The sequence below is a fragment of the Psittacula echo genome (assembly GCF_963264785.1).
Source record: "Psittacula echo genome assembly, chromosome: 4".
In the NCBI taxonomy this organism is placed as follows: Eukaryota; Metazoa; Chordata; class Aves; order Psittaciformes; family Psittacidae; genus Psittacula; species Psittacula echo.
Genome location: NC_137738.1, coordinates 46,510,192 through 46,524,639, shown reverse-complemented (window position 1 = coordinate 46,524,639; position 14,448 = coordinate 46,510,192). Strand labels below are relative to the sequence as shown.

General features: G+C 39.9%; 1 protein-coding gene across 1 annotated transcript in view; it reads left to right on the top strand.

Annotated features, from left to right (window-relative positions):
- Positions 1 to 14,448, top strand: part of ARFGEF3 (ARFGEF family member 3) — a gene marked incomplete at both ends in the record, with an annotated part of 84,393 nt that overhangs the window by 20,762 nt on the left and 49,183 nt on the right. Inside the window, one exon of the mRNA XM_080615986.1 lies at positions 12,523 to 12,591. Within this exon, the coding sequence (XP_080472112.1) occupies positions 12,523 to 12,591 (69 nt within the window). The remainder of the gene's footprint in view (positions 1 to 12,522; positions 12,592 to 14,448) is intronic.

The window sequence follows — 14,448 nt, the reverse complement described above, 5'->3', positions numbered from 1 at the left end:
TGTGTCTCATATTGAGCAGTAGGGACATTTTGTTGACCTTAAGCATAAGACTAACAATTCTGCAGCAGAAAGGGGATATGTTCTGTACAGAAGATTAATACCACAGGCTTCAGTTTGGTTGTAGAGTAGGGGAATCCTGATTTCTTTTTTTTTTTTTTTTTTCCTTGGGTTGATGCTTTTAAATTCTGACTGCAGGTGTTTTTAAAATGGATGAAGTACTTCTGCTTCACGCAATTAGACCTTTGCTTATAGAAGCACATATAGTATCATCAAAAGCACTGTCAGGTATGGTCAGATCAGCGATGGGAAAAAAAAAATAACCTATATCTGAACCTCTGGATTGAGTTCCCTTCTAGCCTAAATGATTCTGTGATTTTTACTTACTTTGATTTTTTCGTCTTTTACCCTGACCCTAAAATCCAATTCCTCCAGAAACTGGCTTCTGGAAGAACTAGAGGTCAGCTTTGAGCGCAACTGTGGCTTTGGAGCAGTTGAAACGAAGTATCAAGAAAGTGGGTAGGGTGGAAAGAAGCCAAACCAGCAAAGACTACCCCTCTCACTCCTTTCCTTCTCACTAATGTTATGGTGACTTTCATTTATAAGTTGACAGGCTTCTTAATAATGCAGTACATCTCTCTCCATCTGTGATGACATTGCTGTCCAATAACAACAGAGTTTAATGAATAATTGCAAATTAGTAGACGAGTCCTCACCCAGAAATAAGCTCTCCAGATAAACATGATACACTATAATGTGATGGATACTGACAGTAACAAAGTTGCTTTTAGAAAGAAAGGTGTGATTGATCATTTAAAATTTCCTTTTCTACTGCCTCCTGTTTTCTTCAGTTACGGATTAGAGCTGTGTCATGTTATCCAGTGCATGTCAGTGCAGTCTGTGCCCACATTCCCAAAGAAATTTAGAGCTATCAAGAAATTTTCAAGCAAGAAGAGAATAATTCCCTTTCATGAAGGAAACTCAAGGGTTTTATTTGACAGCTTTAAAATATTTGGTCTTTATTTCACTATTCTAATTAATGCTGGACATTTTACAAATAGATATATAATGTTCCAGTCAGTGGTGCTTCCAGGCTTTGTTTCTTATTACCTCTGAGAAGACTTCACACAGTATCTGTGGCTGCTCAACTTGTGGTGTTTTTTGAAATAGACTTGAGGATTTTCTGGAACAAAAAAAAAATTCTTCTGAAGTGCCTTGAGAGAGAGAAGACTTTTCTAATTCTCATTATTTACCTGTTGTCCGTGGTAAACAGCTATTTTATTTAGAAAACCTTAGTTTATTCCCAGTGACTCAGGCTTGTGACTGTTAGTAGATTAGCTGTACTGCTTGCTGATACGCAAAGTTTTCACCATTTTCTTCTGTAGGCTTTCAGTGAGGAGTCAGCCAGAAGTCTTTTTAATCTGTAAATGAGGTTTAATGAACCCTTGCTAAATCTGCTGGGTGAAGGTAATTTTTCCTCTTTGTCTCTTCACTGTTCCATCAATGCAGCATTTGGAAACTCTCCAATAATACTACTTAACAGATACTAGACAGTTCTTTTTGTGATTCCAGCTTTCATTTTGGATATGTTCAGAACCAAAATCTGAACAGTTCTGTGGTAAAACTTAGCTTGTGTAAGGACAAGCAGAATGGAGAAAATAGCTCTGCCTCTGAAACACACTGCCTTTAAGTTGGGTATTTGTAGTTGTTCTTTCAAAGATTAGAATCATAGAATAGTTAGGGTTAGAAAGGACCTTAAGATCATGTAGTTCCAACCCTGCTGCCATGGGCAGGGACACCTCACACTAAATCATGCCACCCAAGGCCTCATCCAGCCTGGCCTTGAACACCACCAAGGATGGAGCATTCACAACCTCCCTGGGCAACGCATTCCAGTGCCTCACCACCCTCTCAGTAAAGAATTTCTTCCTTATATCCAATCTAAACTTCCCCTGTTTAAGTTCTAATCTGTTACCCCTTGTCCTGTCACTACAGTCCCTGATGAAGAGTCCATCCTCAGCATCCTTGTAGGCCCCCTTCAGATACTGGAAGGCTGCTATGAGGTCTCCACAGAGCCTTCTCTTCTCCAGGCTGAACAGCCCCAACTTTCTCAGCCTCTTTTCATACGGGAGGTGCTCCAGTCCCCTGATGGTCCTCGTGGCCCTCCTCTGGACTTGTTCCAACAGTTCCATGTCCTTTTTATGTTGAGGACACCGGAACTGCACACAATACTCCGAGTGAGGTCTCACGAGAGCAGAGTAGAGGGGCAGGATCATCTCCTTTGACCTGCTGGTCACACTCCTTTTGACGCAGCCCAGGATACGGTTGGCTTTCTGGGCTGCGAGCGCACACTGAAGCCGGCTCATGTTCATTTTCTCGTTGATGAACACCCCCAAGTCCTTCTCTGCAGGGCTGCTCTGAATCTCTTCTCTGCCCAGCCTATAGGTGTGCCTGGTATTGCTCTGACCCAGGTGTAGGACCTTGCACTTGTCATGGTTAAACTTCATAAGGTTGGCATGAGCCCACCTCACAAGCATGTCAAGGTCCCTCTGGATGGCATCCCTTCCCTCCAGCCTATCAACTGAACCACACAACTTGGTGTCATCAGCAAACTTGCTGAGGGCACACTCAATCCCACTGTCCATGTCACCAACAAAGATGTTGAATAAGACTGGTCCCAACACCGATCCCTGAGGGACACCACTAGTTACTGGTCTCCAGCTGGACATCGAGCCATTGACCACAATTCTTTGCATGCAGCCATCCAGCCAGTTCCTTATCCACCGAGTGGTCCACCTATCAATTTGATATGTCTCCAATTTAGAGACAAGGATGTCATGCGGGCCAGTGTCGAACACTTTGCACAAGTCCAGGTAGATGACATCAAGTGCTCTATCCCTGTTCATCAGTTCCGTAGCCCCATCATAGAAGGTCACCAAATTGGTCAGATTGCTTCTGTAATGCTTTAAAGATGCAAAATGAATCTTTGAGTACTGAGAACCATCTCTCAGTCTATTAATTTTTTTCTGTAATACCTAATTTAATTGATAGGGCCCCAGTTATGGTGTCAAATTAGACACTTGAGAAGGCCACTATTGAAGATCTATAAGGTGTGGTAGAAAGTTTGGGGGCAATTTTTAATTTGTTCTTAGGTTTTTTAAACCACAGTTGACCTATGTTACGTTGTGCACAACCATGCTGTTATAGGTTCAGGGAGTTAGTCCTGATCTGATGCAAATACTGGATGAAGCTGGTTTGTGTTTGAGCAACTGAGCAAAACTTATTGTTAACTTTCTCAGAGAGCTTGGTGGAAATTTTGTTGCTGTTGAGCAGAAAGCATCTTTTTTTTTTTTTATTTTTCTGAGATGTGGAGGATTTGATGGGAGGCCGATTAATTTTGTTCTCTGTTCTTCTATGACAGAGAACAAGTTATAATACATATTTGAAAAGTAGTCCTAAACTGTCTGATCCAAAATGTTAACAGAACACAACCATAAAAATCCCAGCATCTGTGGATGATTGCATTCTGCACCTTTTCCGTGAGTACTGGTAAATGAGCTGATCAGTGTAATAAACTCTCAGAAATATATATGTATAAATATCTTCTCATTGTTCTAAGGTTAATGTTTATGAAATGTATCTTTCCACATACAACTTAGCTGTGCTTCATAGAATATAATTTGCAACCATGTGCTTCATAGAATATAATTTGCAACCATTCTGTTTTGTCATGAATTGTAAAATTAAACGGAAGAGGAAGCTGGACTGAAACAACTTAGATTTAAAAGTGTATGTGAACTATGTTATTCCCCGTGCTGCCTCTTTGAGACAAGGCATGTATGATAGTTTTATATAGGAATAAATATAGTGATTTCACTGCCCATTAAAAATAAGATGTCATTGGTGCAACAGTAAAAATACAACTGGTAAATGGAGATGGAGAAGAAAGACTCATCAGGATGAGAATCAGCAACCCAGTTGCTGACACTCGCTATTAATCTGCATATTTTAATTAATGCATAATTTTTGATTAAGAGATAGGTTTGGGTTTTTTCTCAGTATATTTTATGCACTGCATTATTGCAAACATTTTTCAACATCACTTACAATATAAATTGCAGTGCAGTCTCTTTCTGAGCAGAGAAGGACTATCTTTCAAATAAAGTAAGAAATAAAAACCGTTATTCAGCTTTATTTGCATGCTTTAGTCTGGAACTGGTTTAAAATTTATATTAATAGGAAAAAATAAAATTCTGAAAATTTATAGAAGAAAGCTGCACATGGATGTATTCATTAGTTCTTGTAACAGTAGTGCCTGATACGAGCTGCCATAAGCAGTAACTGATTTTTGTCCAGTCCGTAATTCAGATGTGTTAACAGTCTGCAGTGTTAAAGAGGTGAATCTGTAAAGACTTGCACAATGTCATGCAAATATGATTCTTTCCTAAGATCACTCCTGCCCAGCAATGTTAACTAGAGTTCTGAGTGCTTCCTCCACTTAGCCTTTTTATGAGCTAAATTGCTGTAATGTAGTCCAACTACAGATCCAGACTCTCCGGGGTTTTCTTTTTTCTTTTTTCAATTTTTTTTTCCTTTGTTACTTTTTAAAGTAATTTTATTTGTGTTCTTAGTTATAATTAACCAGGTTAATTCCAATTGATTGAGTGATCTACCTTGTGTGTTTCAAGATAAGCTCATCCTTTCCTGAGTTAATTAGGGCTATGGTAAGTGCCTAGCACTCATAATTAAGATTGTGATTAAAGAACTCCCCTGGTTCTTAGGTGCCTGGCCATTATAGCAGAAACCACAGTCTTGAATTAAATACCTCAGCTTTCTCCTTAATGGGTACAAAAGAATGAGAATGTAATGGCCTGAATATGGCCAAATGGATACTGGACAGGAGCTGCCCAAACCTGTCAGTAGTGAATGTAGTATCTCAAGAATCCAGCCCTTTTCCAGGACATGTGGCTCTTCCTCAGTACCTTTCTGTGCTTGAATTCATAGCCCTACATAGACCAACAATCTCTTTTGGTCTGGGCAGCTATGTAGTTTTAAAAATGTAAGCAGAGGTGTAGTCAAATCTCTTAAGAGATTCGCAGGATAGAAAAGTAGGCTTAGTTTCTTGCCTGGAGAAATTCTAACACAAAACATTTAGCTTCCTCATTGCTCGCTCAGCTGTGAGGTTATGAAGGTGTTCTTGGACAGAGAACGTGCTTGTTCTGTCGTGGTTGAACTGTCCTACTTGGTGTGGTGTGTTCAGAATCATTGGGGTCAGGCACAAAAAGCAGTAACTAGAAGAATGTTCTGCCCTGGGACTGAGGCAATCATGGGAAGGGCAAGGGGGGCAGGATTTCTGTCTTCCATCCTGTCCTGGTGGTCATTCCTCCCGCAATCACAAGTGGATAGCAGAAGGGCTCCTTAGTCCAAGTTAATTCAGCAGCATCTTGTTTTTCAGGTTTCCTGATGAATGACTGGTCTGTGAAGAGGAAAAAAATTTACCTGAGATACACTGCGATCACATACTGTATTACAGTGTGCATGCTCTGGGGTAGAGTTAGTGCACAGATTTTGCTGTTTATGTAGGGGGTTTTGTTATTTTGGGGTGCTTTTGACTGGCATTCTTTTTTGCAACAGTGCAGAATTCGCAGAAAAGAAGAAACATAGGCACTGATGGAGTTTTATCACTGAGCTGCTCTGTACTGTGCAGCATATGCAAGCAGTGAGTCATTGAGTTCAAGCAGTGAGTCATTGAGTTCAAGCAGTGAGTCATTGAGTTCAAGCAGTGAGTCATTGGGTTATACCTGCTGGTTTTCCAGTGCCAGTGTGGAAAGTATCCAGTCCCTTGCCATTGGGAAGTGTAAATTAACACCTGTTGTAGTGGTTTAAGTGTGAAAGTACAAGTTCTTAGAGACTTTCTTTAGACTTAGATCAAGAACCTGGAGATTGCTCAGCCATTAAGAAAGTGAATTGGATAGACACTATATGATCACAAAAACAAATATAGAAACCCTTTAACTTTCATACGTTGACATTTAATCTTTTCCCTGCTGCTAGACATTGTTGCATACTGGAGGTGACAGTGCCAAGTTCTGCCAGCCAATTTGGCCACATAATAGTGACATGGAAGGGTCACTGGCCATAGCTTTTACATGCAATTATACACATAGTTCAGATGTGCCCCACATGACATGCACCCAGCTTATACCTTCCTATGATGAGGGCTGCTGCCACCTTAGTATTAACACCACTTGGTCCTGGGGGCAGCTGAGGAGAGAACTTGTGTCCCAGTAAGCAGTTCTGACACTGCTAGCCAGCTTCTTCCCCAGAGCTATATATGTCTCTTGTGAGAGGGAAAAAGATGTGGAAGCTTCATGGGGCATAGTGGTTGATGCTGCAACCGCAAAAGCAGCTTATCTGGCTTTTTAGCATCTCTTTTCTGGATGTAGGTCAGGAGATGGTCTGCGATAGGGCGAAATCCTCTGGCTCACCAGACAGCCTGTGGAACGCCACTTCTTAGGTTGTCTTCAGGCTAACTTCTTGCAAATTCATCTAGTGACTCAAAACAGTAATTTCAAATTAGCTGTTGTAAAGTGTATTGTCACATGGAAAGTTCCCCTGATGTAATTTTGGTGGAATCTTGCAGGTGTCTGAGAGTAAGAGCCTTGTCTTCCCTCTCTCTCATCCAAAAAATTCCCTTTTTGTCAAGAATAAAAGTCAGAATTTTCCATCCAGGGGATAAACTGGTTCTTTTTTTCCTTGACAACTCTGAATTTACTAACACCCATGTTTTGACATCCTTTCTGATCATTTTGGTAGTGGATGCATGCAGCCTCATTTTTATTTGAGAACTCTTTAAGCATTTTTTTAGTATTTTTCAGTTTGGTATTTGTCGTGTTTCAGTTTTGTTTTACTCAGATACATATCTCTAATTCATAAAATAATGTAGTATACCTAAATAGGCTGTAACCTGTGAACGGGAAGTGCCATCCTAGCAGTGCTAATCAGCCTTCTTTTTTTTTTTTTTTTTTTTTTTTTTTAATTTTCCCTGCCTTTAAATGGTACCATTCTAAACAAAAAAGGCCCTCTTAGAGCCATTAAGAAAACCTCTTAAATTTCTATTAAGCAATTGCTGTAAATGATTTCTTTCCATCTATAGCTGTACTACATAAGCAGAAGTCTCCCACCAGAAAGAGTGTTCAGCAGTAGTTCTGCTTTATTCTAGTGAATTAATGGGCATTGTCTTCTGGGAGCATTCAGCATGTCTTCACCGATGATGTGTGAAGTTCTTCTATGCCAGATACAGCCCTTCTGTTTGAAGGTCCAGTGCATTCATAATGCTGAGCACCAGTTGCCGCTGTGATAACAAGGCATTTTATGGCTTTACTGATTCATGGGAGACACTGTCTCCTTCCCCTCTGTAATAAATATCTGCTGTTTTGTACAGTGATACATGGTGACACAATGTACATAAGTTCATTAATGCACTTTGTTTCTCTTGCCCTTGTTTTCCTTCAAGGCCAAAGAATGCTACATGAGCAGGTTACTAGTTATTCTGCCAAGCAGTAGGACACCTCCTGCCCAAACTATTTTGTAGAAATACTGGATGACTGCTTTACATGTCAGATTACTGAATGAGATAAATGGTTGTGCTGCCTTGTCTTCTGGCTGGGTATTTCCTCCTGAGGGGAGGATTTAAGAATCATCCAGATATACATTGCATCCAAGCATACATTGCATCCAAGTTTGCAAGCCTGCAAGCAAAGTAAGTCAGAAAAGGTCTCCTCTTTGAATCCCACAAAGGGATTAGAGGTTGCTGGCAGAATTTGGCACTCTAAGGACTAACGTGTCTACATGCATCTCAACTAGGAGAAACACGAATGTTCAGAGGATTTTGCCAGTGGGACTTTGAATGCTGGAATAGAAAAAGGGTAACAGTAGCGTATGGATGTTGGACTTGGCACTTAAATGCAGTGAAGTGCTGAAACATCCTCGGGTGATGACAGATTACGGTTGCTTTAAAGTTTTGTACCTTTTTTCTCTTTCTCCATCTTGGGGATACTAACTTCCTTACACACCTTGTCTGTTTGACATGATTCCACCATAAGCTGTTCAATGTGAGAATTGCCTTATAACTACAAATACGTGCTAAGCACTTGGGGAACTTGACTAGCAACACTTAGCAGTCTTACAAGGTGAAAATTTTCCCTCTTTTTCCTTCCTCAAGACACCTATCATAAAATATGGAACAGTTATCCCTTTTGTGTCAATTAACCTTTGTTGACACTTCATTATCATCAGAAGCACTTTTTTGTTGTTTTGTTTTTTGTTTCTACTTGTGAAAATTTTCCTTGTGTGCACTCTTATACTACAATTGGTACCCTGGGATGCCAGCGAGCAGAAATTTCATTTCTTATTCCATGACAATCGACAGTAATTAGAAATCATTATGGATGTCATTTATGGAAATGTGATCTCAGCCAAGCATTTGCAAGATAATGCAAGCCAATTAAAACATCTTGGAGGTTGTGTGACTTTGAAACTGTCTCTGTAGTCATGTAAGTTCCCTCTTTAAAAGAAAAAGAAAAAAAAAGAAAAAAATAAAAAGGTGTGTTTTAGAGCCCATATCAATTAGGAATTGGCTTGTACTTTTACTTATAGGGTTCTACTACTGTGGTTGCAAACCCAAAATGTCATTGATCAAGAAAACCTATCTTTTTTTAGTTTTTTTTAAATACATACTGCTTGAGTTAGTGTTGTGACTAGTTGAGCAGCCTGTGGGATATGCTGTCTGGAGACTTAGTGTTTCTAGTATCTGAATGATTAAGCTTGGTTTTGTTTGCTTGTTTTTAATCCCATTTTTTAATTCAGTAATCTAAAAAAGAAGCTTGCTGTCTTCCTGTTTGTTCCACATAAATGGGAAGACATGCAAGTTGAGTACCTGGAGCATTGCCAAGACTGTAAATGAGCCCTGCAGTGGCACTGATGGAAATCATAGCTGAGAGCAGTCTTGAGCATAGGTTAGAGACCATCTTTAAGATCATCTCACAAATGATTTGTGAGGGAAGACAGTAGCCAGTGAAGTAAGCCAAAAATATGCTGGCTGATAACTTGTTATGCTTCTGTTACTTGATCACATCAAATCATATACCCTTTCTCTAGCTAGTAGGTTCCCAGATTTCATTTTATTCCAAGAGTAGCAGTCAAAGCTTAGTAGTCTTTCTGCTGAAATTCCCTGTTGCTTCATAGCAAGGCTTTGATCATCAGTTTCTTACTGCACTTGATATCTGACTTTTCTATCATTCACCTGTTACAACAGGTTATTGGCACTTACGACACAAAGGTTTAGGCATATATGTGCTAACTTTTCATAGTTCAGCTCTATAAAGGTAGGAAATTAGACAAAAAAAAAAAGGGAGAGAAAGAGATTTTGAAGAGAAAGGGTTTATAAGAATGCCTGAACTGTTGTGTACTTCCAGGTATTGTAATATATGGCTTCTAGGTTTTGATCTGTGGAAAGCATTAGGTATTAATGAACTGTACAAAGGCAAGATGGTACAAGAAGCAGAAAACCACATGAAGCAAACAAGGTTTTACAAGTAGAGAAAATCAGGACATGCAATCCGCTGAATAAGATTAGTCATGGGCCAGGCTGTCCATCTTGGCTCTTAGCATGTTAAGAAGAGATTTGTCAGTGGGAGGTGATAGTTGTCTGTCTCTGGGATTATAAATGTGCACATTGTACCTGTGTTTTACACAGCAGTGAATGGAGAGTACTAATCACAGTTTTTCCTTACATACTGAATGTATTTTTAGCCAGCTGCTGAGCTCTCACAACTATTAGAAATGTCAATAAAATTTCAGGGTACTTAACAGCTGAGAAAGCGAGGCCCAACAGCTGGCTGTGAGGTTGGCTGGCAGTTCAAAATTCACTTAGTGCCGAACAGCATTGTTCAGTTTTGAAGTTTTAAATTTTGCAGGTGTAGGCTGAGCAGCAGATGGAAATAACAGCCCTTATAATTTATGTACTTACTAACCAAATGAGATTATTGTTTTACACTGATTTGCGCTGTGGACAGGAAAAATTTGTCTCTGTTCCTTGTCACTGGCACTTGTCCATTTGGCAGCAATTGCATCAGATTGCAGAGAAATTTGTAGAGTTCGTATCAGGAAATACAAAGTATGGCATTAAGAATTTGCGATTAGAATTATATTTACTTCTTCTGCAAGTTCAAATGCTCTACAGCTAGTATCTCTCCTTATAATACTGAGGTAGGCTGTGTAGCACTCCTTAGATGAGAAAACCCATTTTGTCCATTTCACAGAAAAGAGAAACTATGAAGAAAAGACTTGACTCAGAAACTTTGTTTTGCTCTAAAAGTCATTGCTAAATATCTGTAAAAGAGATTATAATCCAGGACTATTGTACTTCAGAAGAATAGAATATCCTTTTCTGTACACATTATCTCTAGTATTACTTATCTGTTTAATCCACATTACTCATCTGTTTGTGAAGGGCTGAGTGAGAGTTAAGGCAAGAGAACATACATAGACAAATGTAAAACTGTCATTACATCATGGTTTTCTTGGAAAACTTTTTACAGTAAAACCATCTTCTGTAAGAATAGGATCAAGCTCATGACTGGTATTTTATACACAAAATGAAGAAGCAAACAGAAGAAAAAACAACTTCGGAGTAAGGTGTGACATCTTAGTGAAATGCAGCTTTTCTGATGAGAAAAAACATTTTTAAAGGTGCAGTGCATTTCAGTGTATAGAAACTTTTCAGTCCAGCTCTGAAAATGCAAAGAAGGTCCTTCTCCTGAAAAATGGCACACTTATCTGTGGACAGGCTCCTCTGTAACTCTAAGAGCGAGTAGCTAATTCTCAAAGCTGTTCTTGTACTGAGAATTCAAATTCCCATCCAGTTATTAAATGCCTGCTTTCCAGTAATGGATTTTTCCCCCTCCCTGATGGAAGATAACTGCAGAGTGGTATTATTCCAAGCAGAGATTCAATAGTAATGATGGGTGTCCAGGGGCTCCAGCTTGCTAAGCAATGCTATGTTAGAGTTCTCTCCTTCTCTTAACACACAGCATCAGCATGTTATTTATTCTTTATGAAAGCTCAGAGATGCTTCTAGAGATCATCACTACCTAGAGAGAAGATACAGCTTGAACAGTTTTAGTTGTTACTTTGAATTTTTTGCTGTTCCACCATAATGTGGAAACTGACACAGTAAAAGGTCAGAAAAATGATGCTTTACAGGAACCAAAGGGCAATAATCTTTCCAAATATGCATCCCTTTGCCTCCTTCTTTTGTTTAATATGCAAGTTCTGATCAGACACTCTATGGCAAAGTTGTTTGTTTGTTTTTCATTCTGAGCTAAGGAGATCACTGAAGGGTGTTGTGCATTAGTAGCTGTTACAGAACCTAAACTAAAAACCTGTAGACTAAAAAACCTAGTACCACTGAAACACATGTAAAGAATAAGAGAAATGGTTAATAGCTAGTAATGCTAACTTAGCTGATATCCCAGATTTCCTTGTGAAGCAGAAAACAGTAGTTCTTAGGGACTGGGAAGTTGTAGGGATCAATACATTAGTGTTAATGTGATGGATATTTGCTGGTACACTTAGCCCAAGAAATTCATGCTATTTCAGACCAAGAAAAGCATAAATTCTATCACTGGAGGAATTTTAAAATTCAAGGGAGAGGGAATAGTAGTTCAGACTCTTTCAGTCTTCTGTGGGGCAGAAGGGATTGGAAAGGAAGACGGGGAGGGAAGGCGGGAAGGAGGACATCTCTAGACACTAAAGGCATCACACCACAGCACCTCTCACCATGTTGCTTCACTGCCCCACCACACTTCCCCTGGTAGATCACATCACATTCCCACTCCCCTTCTCTTCAAAGTAAGCTGTTGGATGGGGCTTTCAGTTCTTATTCCTCCTGCTGAATTCAAGACAGGACAAGCCTTCCCTCACGAATCGAGGCTTATTAGTTGTTTTTTAGCTGCTTATTATAAAGCAACTATAATACACTTACTGGAAATATCCTAGGCTGGGAAATTCTTATGTCAAGCAGTAATTAGCAACTTGTTTCACATAATATATATGTATCTATGTCACCTAAGTAATAACTTGCATGCATTTTTTTTCTTCTTCCTTTGTTATACTGAGAGAAGTGAATAGAAGGACTGATTATAAATCATGCAAAGCTTGTGGTTAAACCAAGAATGGATTCTGGCTATCAAGTCTGAGGCCAGAGCTGATGGCTGGATTTTCTTTCCTTCCGTGGTCAGACCTGGGAGACAGCATGATGCAATCATTAGGCTGTACCTCCTTCTCAGGAGGGAACAACTTGATTGTGCCATCTCCTTTATCCCAGTAACATATGGTGCTGAGAATCTTCTGATTTCTCCTCTAAAAATGGAAGGAGCCGTGACTAAAAGAACATGGGTAGGGAAGGGAGGCAGTAACAGATAAAACTTTTTTTTTTCCTTACTCCTTTTCTTTTGATTCAAGGTCTTGCTCTGTATAACGTACACCTCCACATTTGAGCTGAATGGGAGTTCAGTGTTGAAGATTGCTGAGGTAAGTGACTGTGTTGTACCATTGCTTAACATCTCTTAGTGTTCCCCCGCTACCTAGAGTGTGTCTTTCATGCATACCCTGAAACTGAACTACTCCAAATCACAATTACCATCTTAAGGACTGGTACTACCTTATGCCTAGTTAGAAGAACTAATTGCAAGTTGGGCAGGGTTGATGGGCTTGCATGGGAGGCAGTTTTGGAAACTGACTGACAGTTGTATATTGCAGTGTTGTGCATTTACTTCTTGTATTTACTTTGCTTTTTACAAGAAGAAAATTTCCTCAAGTTCTTTATAAAACAGCACTGTGCTGGTTTATACTTGCTGCTGCAAGTATGCTGTAGGAAAGCATACCTGCAGGTCTATTAAGTGAGCCTTTGTAGACGGCTGATGTTTTTAGTACAGTGTGTAGCAAGCCACAGGAGCTGTTTGTTCAGTCCTCTGGACTTGTTCCAACAGTTCCATGTCCTTTTTATGTTGAGGACACCGGAACTGCACACAATACTCCAAGTGAGGTCTCACGAGAGCAGAGTAGAGGGGCAGGATCATCTCCTTTGACCTGCTGGTCACACTCCTTTTGACGCAGCCCAGGATACGGTTGGCTTTCTGGGCTGCGAGCACACACTGCAGCTGGCTCGTGTTCATTTTCTCGTTGATGAACAGCCCCAAGTCCTTCTCTGCAGGGCTGCTCTGAATCTCTTCTCTGCCCAGCCTATAGGTGTGCCTGGTATTGCTCTGACCCAGGTGTAGGACCTTGCACTTGTCATGGTTAAACTTCATAAGGTTGGCATGAGCCCACCTCACAAGCATGTCAAGGTCCCTCTGGATGGCATCCCTTCCCTCCAGCCTATCAACTGAACCACACAGATAAAAAGAGTAATAATCATTCCAGGTGTTGTCCTGCACAGCTTAGGCTTTGGTTTCTCTTGTGCTATGTGAAACCATCAGGTATGGATATTTTTGGAAGTCTTTGTAAGCCCTGCCTGTAGATGCTGCAGCAAGGATGAACTGAGTTTGTATTTAGAACAAGCCACAACTTTCTAAGCTTTACTAAACCCTTTTATGTCAGTGTCTCAAACTGAAGAAAATAGATAGTTTTCCCTGCAGTTTTTATTTCTAATGTGAAAGGCAAAAGTTGATTAATTCAGCTCACTTTGCTCAAGGTACAGAGCTCTAGCTTAGATAAAATGCTGGCTGGGAAAAATATTTAATGGCTCTAACCCCTTCAGATTTCACTCTTCAAGAGCATTGCCTAAGACTAGGAAAATGGTCAGTCAGTCAGTCATGCTCTGTGTGCTATAAGCTGTATCAGAAATCAGATTTTCTGTTCTCTCTGTAAATTTGGATAAAACCAGTGCTGTTATTCATTTAAGGCATCTTGAAAGTGGCAGTTTTCTTTCATAGATGAGAGTTAAACTACTGTTCTTGGTATTTGCACTTAACTTTCATTCCCAGAAGGCTAGCTTGGCTCTTAAAAACCTTTGCTAGTATAGTAGTACAAATCAGCACAGTGATAGTTTGTCCTTTTTCTGTTAAAGAGGAGCTCTTATGCAGGCTGATGAGATGTACCAGCAAGGCAAACAAAACTTTCATTTCTTTCAGGGAACTGGAACGAGCTGTAATACAGAGAATGCCTGTTTCTATTTGCAGTGTTTGGAAGTACAGCTATTTTCCCCTCAATCCTTAAGAAAATACTGTGTCAGTGAATGCCTAGGTCTTTCTAATTAGCGAGTCCCACCAGGCACATACAAGCTTCCTCAGGTTCCTTCTGGACAGGTTTTACGTAAAGAAAGACGCTTAACAGCAGGAACCAATATGCCTTTGTATCTGAATTCTGCAATGTATAAGCAGTAGGGGA